The sequence below is a fragment of the Colobus angolensis genome, unplaced genomic scaffold (genome assembly GCF_000951035.1).
Source record: "Colobus angolensis palliatus isolate OR3802 unplaced genomic scaffold, Cang.pa_1.0 Scaffold33, whole genome shotgun sequence".
NCBI classification, from domain to species: domain Eukaryota; kingdom Metazoa; phylum Chordata; class Mammalia; order Primates; family Cercopithecidae; genus Colobus; species Colobus angolensis.
Window position 1 is genome coordinate 6,997,490 of NW_012116599.1, and position 8,340 is coordinate 7,005,829.

General features: G+C 33.5%; 1 protein-coding gene across 2 annotated transcripts in view; it reads left to right on the forward strand.

The window, feature by feature from the left end:
- Nucleotides 1-7,267, forward strand: part of AGFG1 (ArfGAP with FG repeats 1) — a 71,315-nt gene extending 64,048 nt beyond the window's left edge. For both annotated transcript variants that reach the window (XM_011951941.1, XM_011951942.1), the window contains one exon: nucleotides 496-7,267. In XM_011951941.1, coding sequence (XP_011807331.1) covers nucleotides 496-555 — 60 coding nt within the window. In that variant the 3' untranslated portion in view covers nucleotides 556-7,267. The remainder of the gene's footprint in view (nucleotides 1-495) is intronic.
- Nucleotides 7,268-8,340: the final 1,073 nt, after the last annotated feature.

The following is an 8,340-nucleotide window of genomic DNA, read 5'->3' on the forward strand; positions in this document are numbered from 1 at the left end:
GAGCTTGCAGTGAGCTGAGATCTGGCCACTGCATTCCAGCCTGGGTGACAGAGCGAGACTCCGTCTCAAAAAAAAAAAAAAAATTAGTTGCAAATCAAAGCATTGACAGTAGATCAACTATTTTATGATATGAAACTTACCTGCTTTCTTGTCAAAATAACACTATATGAGAGGCCCTAGGAATTAGTGAACATAAAAAAGAGGCCTTAAGAGTCAGAAGTTTTGTTTGAATCACAAGTGCTTTTCTAAGACCATTCTAACGTTCTTTTTAGAATCTATTACAAGAACTGTATGAAATAATGGATATGAAAGACACATAGTAGTTTGATATAGCATATTGCCAACAACAAATATTGTTGCCAATAATTTAAAAAATAATTCTTAACCAGAAAGTCTAATTAAATAAAATTAAGTTCAGTTTAATGTTTTTGTATTTGTATTTTGTACATGCACCAGTTTTGTCTCTTTATTTATTTGTCTTATGTTTTCCTTTAGACTGGTGCACCAACAGGACAATTTCCAACAGGAAGCTCATCAACCAATCCTTTCTTATAGCCTTATATAGACAATTTACTGGAACGAACTTTTATGTGGTCACATTACATCTCTCCACCTCTTGCACTGTTGTCTTGTTTCACTGATCTTAGCTTTAAACACAAGAGAAGTCTTTAAAAAGCCTGCATTGTGTATTAAACACCAGGTAATATGTGCAAAACCGAGGGCTCCAGTAACACCTTTTAACCTGTGAATTGGCAGAAAAGGGTAGCGGTATCATGTATATTAAAATTGGCTAATATTAAGTTATTGCAGATACCACATTCATTATGCTGCAGTACTGTATATATTTTTCTTAGAAATTAGCTATTTGTGCATATCAGTATTTGTAACTTTAACACATTGTTATGTGAGAAATGTTACTGGGGAAATAGATCAGCCACTTTTAAGGTGCTGTCATATATCTTGGAATGAATGACCTAAAATCATTTTAACCATTGCTACTGGAAAGTTACAGAGTCAAAATTGGAAGGTTTTATTCATTATTGAATTTTTCCTTTCTAAAGAGCTCTTCTATTTATACATGCCTAAATTCTTTTAAAATGTAGAGGGATACCTGTCTGCATAATAAAGCTGATCATGTTTTGCTACAGTTTGCAGGTGAAAAAAATAAATATTATAAAATATGCTATTGTTTTTGTGTTCTTGCTGCAATGCCTTTACCAAAGTGGCCTTAAATATGAGTAGTGAATTGAGAACATCTTGAATTCTTAAAAGACTTCTTAGTGACTTTTTATAAAAAGGCCATGTAGAAAATTTATTAAAACTACTATGACTGCTACATTCAGGAATATGCCAGTGGTAAAGCATTTAAATGTAGCTTGTCAGATTTACCATAATCCTTCTAATTTCTTTGCAGCTTATTAATTTTGTGAAATTTGTATATATGAAGAATTTGCATGTATGTGTATTTACAAATTTTTCTAAGTATCTTGAATTCTCAGACTGCAGAAGGCCTATTTTAACTATTGATTTTTAAAAAAAAAAATCTTGTCTTTGAATGTATTGGAAGTTGACATGCATTAACTGTGACATTATTGCACCTCAGTTTTTTTTCTTTCTTTTTTTGGGCAAACTGATATCTGTAGGATATTTGTTTATGTTTGTTTTTTGGGGGAAAGAAACTGGAACTCAGTGTTACCTTAAAGTGATGGAATACTTTGTTTTAAAGGAAGAGATAATAAGTTTAGTTATTTTTTTTGTTAATATTCAAACGAACTTGTTTAAGTATCTATGTACAGTAATACCTCTTTCATCTAGAGGTAATCTGGCAGTCTCGTGAAAACCGAACACAACTCAGAAACTTGGAATCGTTTTTTAAAAAAATGCCTCTGAGCAACCCATATAAGTCACAAAGTCTGTGTGTTAGAGCTTATGCATTTGTTTATATGAGAGATTTTAATAAATTTGATTATTTGCTTGTCCAGACTGTTGGCAGTTTAGAAGGGATGACTTGAAAGGAAGGAGACTGAAAAAATCTCTGAGGAGCATACACTGTCCAAGGCCATTAGTGTAAGGACCACTAGCAGGCCTAGAGGACATCACTATACTACATCATCTGATGATCGTTCTTTATTATGCCTCTAGGTAATTAAGTAAAGGTGAAATTGCATACACAGATATGTAGTACATATTTTAAAAGTTTTATCTTAAATTGATTAAAACTTTTTTTAAAGCTTTGGTATTAAAAGAGGTAAACATCAGTTTCCTCAAACATTTTATTCATGTTGAATGCCTTTTTGCAATGATGAATGAGTTGTTATAGTATTTTTAAACCTGTATAGTGTTTTAGACTTGTTAAAACATTGCTGTCTAGTGTACATCTAGCTGAAAGTGTGGTTTATCTGAACCGTTTTAATAAGCAGGATGACTGGGAAATCTCTGCCCCTTTTCTGAGTGGTATGCCTCTTCTTTTAGAATTAAATGAATGCTGCCCAGGTCCAGGTGTGTGTTGATGTAGACTTGAAATGTCTCTACATTTTGGAGGACTTCCTCAGCCCTTTTCATTGAGGGAAAATATATTTGAATTTCTGTTTTAGATTGTATCGGGTCCCAGTTGATTCATGTGTACAAAGTTATGCTACCTAATTACAGGCCATTACCCAAATAACCTACCAGGCTTTCCACCTGAGTAGTAAATTAAACGGTTGTTATCAAAATAATTTTAAAGACTATTTCTTTTTCTGGGTAACCATTGAAGTTTATAATTAAATGGGAGCTCTTACTGACTTTATCGCTTATAAAATAGAAATGTTTAGTTTAAGAAGAGACCCAACTTGGGTATGTTGGTGTGAGAGCCTGTGACTCCTAGCTACCCTGGAGGTGAGGTGGGAACATCACTTGAGCCCAGGAGTTGGAGGCTGCAGTGAGCTACGATCACACCACTGCACACCAACCTAGGTGATAGAGTGAGATCCTATCTCTAAAAAATAAAAAGAAGAGAGGTAGCTTTAAAGTGGTTTTTCTCGTGATATTCACTGTTTATTATTAAAGAAAATCAGCTTTCATTAGACTTTTACATTCAGATTTATTCTAGTTTTATATAGACCATCAAAATTATGTTGAGTACTGAAAAGGAGAAAAAATCCTGGAAGGTAGCAAGGCTGAAGACCTTCAGATTTCCTGGCTTACTGGTTTAGTCAGATCGTTTTTCCTGTTCAGGTATCTGCAGGTATCCCTGTTCAGCAAAGATCTTTTTGCAGGATGGCAATCTTCTGACATAATGTAAAGACATTTTTTCCTCATTTTTTGAAACAGAGAATATTTTACTATTTTTGTGAAAATAGAGTTTTGGTTATCACTTTCTTCCTTAAAATAATTCCTTCTGTTAATTTGTAAAAGCACATTTCATGCTTTACCTGTAAGATTCCCTGCCCCCTACACACACACCCACTTAAGTACAGTTCCTGTCAATTGGCAGCATGGAAAGGGTGACCTGGCTGCTGCTTTACCACGGTACCAACATATCTGGAGCATCTTAGTTTCAGGACCATAACGCTTATGAAGATCCCCAAACAGCTTTGGTGATGTAGCTTATATCTCTGAGAATTTACTGTATTAAAATTAATACTGAGATATTTAAAAAACATATTTATTTTAATATAACAGTAATAAACTAATAACTTGCTAACATAAATAACATTTTTGATAAAAATGACTTTTCCAAAACAAAAACTAATGAGAACAGGAACATTGTTTTACATTTTATGCATTTAAAAAAATCTGGCTTAATAAAAGCAGTGAAATTTTCATATTGCTTTTGCATTCTAAATTAAAAATTACACAGCATACACACCCTCCTCCACTGTGCACTTGTGAGATCATGAGAATGAAAACTATATAATATCTCAGTAGTCCAATGAAAATAGTTTGACCTTTCACACCCTTTCAAAGAAAGTGTTGTAGGGGCCCTTAAGGGTCTCCAGACTCTTTGAGAACCACTATACTTTAAATTTGTGTATTTCTAGAACAGTATTTACTTGTAGGGCAAACATACTACTCCCTGGGTTTTTTTGTTTGTTTGTTTGCTAGTGAGAAAAACTGAAATTGCAGACTTTTTAACACTACTTCAAGCTAATAATAGCAGTGGTATTATGGGGTGTGTATGAGATAGTTATTTGCAAAACGATTTTCATATTTCATCTCTTACAATCCCTGCAGTGGACCCGTACTTTTAGGATGAAAGAAGCAAAGCATAGAGAGGTTAAGCTAGTGGCAGCTTTTACTCTGGGGAACAGATTTGGATTCAAATGCTGTCACATTTATATACAAATGCATTCTTAATATTTTGAAATTCTGAACAAGTTATGTTCTATATCTTGTATATCTAAAACAAACTTTAATCACTTGAATTCCTTTCATAATTTGATGAAATCGGTACAGTTTATTCTTTTTTTTTTTTAAACTTTAGAAGAAATTAATATGGTAACTAGTGGAATGTGCTTTAAATTGAAGACTCATCTGAAGTATCACAGACTCCGATTTTGTAAAGCATTCCACCTTTATTGATACAGTTTGTGGCCTATACACTTTTAAAATTTAGTTTTTAAAAGGTGGTATTAAATTTTGTATTAAATTAACCTGTTGTATTCATCCTCATTAGTAGTTAAATTTTTCTTTTTATATTTTAAAACTTAGTGACATTAAACTGTTCATGTGGTTGGTTGTGAACAAATCAATATATAACCACGATGTAATCCAGTGTTGTGCTGCTGCTGAATGTTTAACAACCATCTTTCATGAAAGAAAAAAGGCCCTGTTTTGTAGTGTTTACTAATATTTGTAGTATAAATACTGTCTTCATGGTGATTTTTCCTGCCAATCTGATGTCATTAAATGCAGTTTGATGAAAGAGATAGCAAACCAGTGACTCTCCCAAGCCTTTGCAAACCAGCTTCAGCACAGCAAAGGACATAAAATTCCACAACTCATTAATTAAATGTGTTGGTCATATGATGATTATATCCAGTATTTGAAGAGCTTTTATATTGTTAATTCATTTGGCAAGCATTTGGACACTTGTTTATTTTTAGAGATATACTGGGCACTGAGGTATTTAATCTGCAAAGACCCAAGTTTTGTGAACCTTGGTTTTAAAAAGTCCAATTATTGTGCTCTTATAGGGGTTGCACATTCAAGGCTTACACTGAATTCTGTCTGCAGTTCTATTTTGTGTGACCAGCACAGTGTTTTAAAATGTTGCATTCCGAATCCAACTTTTTAAAATGGGGCATGTGCTCTTAAGGTGACCACTAGCTTACCACTCCCAGTTTTTCTTAGTCTCAAACATTCACATGCTTTTCAAGGCCTTTGAGTTGGCAAATCCTGAATATATAGTGAAGGTAGGAAATGGCTCTTGTTATGCCACATCTTAGTCTGATTTTGAAGTCAGTTGTATAAGGTTGGGCTGACAGTGGTATTTTCCAGTGAAGACTATTGCCAAGAATACATATCATTCTGCTTATTTTATTCTAGTGGATAAAAATTCAGTGTATATTTAAGTGTATTTTTGAAATCTCTGCTTGTCCAACACAGGGCTGTAGGGGCTGATGAAAAGAGAGTGTTGTGATTTGAGCTTTTATTAAAAAAAGATACAGTGATCCTGGATAAAATATTTTAGATGGTGATTAAAATGCCCATGGATTAATTTTTTATTGGTTCTCTGAAATCTCGAAATGTTATCCAAGTTACAATTTAAGCAATGAGAGTAAAATTTGAATTCTAAATTCTCAGCATCTTCCCTCAATCTTGAGTGGAGAGACAGGAAGCAAATGCCAAGGAGCCTTCTAATTTTGACTGTATGATCATTAACTAAAGGCAGCAAGGGGTTGTAAACTAATCTTATATACTCAATGTTTCATAGAATGCTTTGGTTACAATCAGGTTTTTTAAAGACTTTAAAGGTTTTTTGTATGTTATATGCTTATGATTTCTAAAAATTATGCAGTATACACAAAGGGCATAAAGTCAAAAAGTATGTCTCCCTCTGTGACTTATTCTCACACCCCAGAGGTATATAATTTCTTGTATTCTTGTATAGTCTTTCAGAAATGTTATTCATTTTATATATGGTTCCCTATATATATGCCTCTTCCTGTTCTTCCTTATTTTAAATGTTTCAATTTTGTGACTTGGTTCTTATTTAACTTGGTTGTCTTTCCATATTGCCACATCCAGCTCTCATTATTTTAATGTCTCCAGGATTCCATTATATGGATGTCCCTTTGGGAGAACATTTGTTTATAGACTTTTCTACTAAATATATTGTTACAATGATAATATCCTTTTGCATATATGAAGATTACTCTTGAGTCTGCCTGACTGGAAACTTTATTAATAAAGTAGACATCATTCTATTTTGAGGCTCACCAGCTGTGTAGGTATGATCTTGTTCTTCCATTTAAAGAAGAAAAAAAATCTCTCTAATTGACTATCTGAAGATATATGAAAAATCCTATGCTTTTAAATTAAATGATTAAGGCAGTCAGTTCATTGAAAGACTGTGCAAGTTCACATCTATTTTGCACCTTAATTTTTTCATTGTCCCTACTCATGGCTCTAAATAAAGTGCATGGCTTGGGGCTATATTTTGTTTTGCGGTTTGTTGGTATGTGCCTTTCCTTATCTATATTAGCTTAGACTATACCTTGTTTTTAAGAAGAGAAAGTGGAAATTAACTATGGCAAAATCTGTTTTGGCACAACCACGTTTGTTCATTATTCAAAATTAGCTTCCTATGCTTTAGAAAAAATGTGAGTTATTACTCTGAAAGTTCTGATTCTGATTCCTCATGGTTTAGAGCCCAGAAATATCTTAACATGTCTTTGCTGTTAGTCAAGCACAGGATTTGTTTCCTGCAAAAGTTTATTTTCAATGAAGAATACTTGTCCTAATAGCTGATAGACAGTACCTTTGCACTTTAAATCCTAGGAATAGCGAACAAGGAAACTTACTGAGAAGTTCAAAAGAAAGAGTAACAGGACCTTCTAGTCAGCAGGGCATGTTTAGAAAATGTTAATAGACCATGATTTTTGAAGACCAATTTTAGTTCAGGAGGTGGTTTTAAATATTGGATGAAAACTTACAGGCTGATTTCAATATTCATTTCTGAAATACTTTAGTATGATAGATAAATTTGGTTAAGTTCTTGTTCATTGTGAAATACTGTTGGAAGAATTTTTTTCAAAATAAAGACTTCTGAATTTGTGTACCATTTGGAAATAGCCTCTTTCATTTAAATGAGTGTCAAATCTGGAAAATTGAAATAATATTTTTTCCTTTCGTCACTCACATTATGCATTCCTGTAAAGCAGCTCATGCATTTACTTCCAGCTTAACCTGTTTTCCATTAATTAATAACTTTTGCCATTTTTTTGTTTTTTTAATTAAAAAGTCTTCCTTTTTAAAAAGCAGGATCTATTTGTTACTTAATTTGCAATATTTTTTTCTTCAAAGGTGGATTTTTATTTTATTTTTTCTTGAGTACACATTGATGTAAGTTGGTTTTAAGAAAACATTGTAATGGGATTTTACTTACCTTACCACTGTTGAAATTTAGAAGCTAAATACTGAACTGTGTTTGTCACATCCCTAATCTTATTTCCCTGTAGTGGTCACTGACTATTATTTGTTATGAGTCCATCTTGGTTATTCTGTACATCTTGTTTAAATTATTTTCACTAACCACCAGAACACAGAAGAAAATTTTGTTTCCTTAGAATCAATGAGTATTTCTACCACCCGAGGGTGAGGGACAAGAAGGAGAGAACTAATGTTTGTTTTAGCCTCTTTAATGAGAAAGTACTCAAATTATTTTTCTTCGTATTTTTTTCTCAAGTGGTATGCTAATGATTTTTGCTGACCTCAAGATTTCGGGCTCTGTGAAAAGTACTATACCAGAGTCAAATTGCCCCTGTTCTTTTCTGCCGTTAACTGGCTTTGGGTTGGGAAATTCAGATAATTCCACTTTTCCAACTTTACAATGAGATCTCTTTCAAAACAAGATTCTCCACAGCCATTTGGAATATGTGTTTAAATTAGTAATGCTTTGGAAATTAGAATTAAACATTTCAGAATAATAGCTGTTAGACCGGGCTCAGTGGCTCATGCCTGTAATCCCAATACTTTGGGAGGCCGAGGCGGGCGGAGTTTGAGACCAGCCTGGCCAACATGTTAAAACCCCATCTCTATTAAAAATACAAAAATTAGGCATGGTTGGCGGGTGCCCGTTGTCCCAGCTACTTGGCAGGCTGAGGCAGGAGAATCGCTTGAACCAGGGAGGTGGAG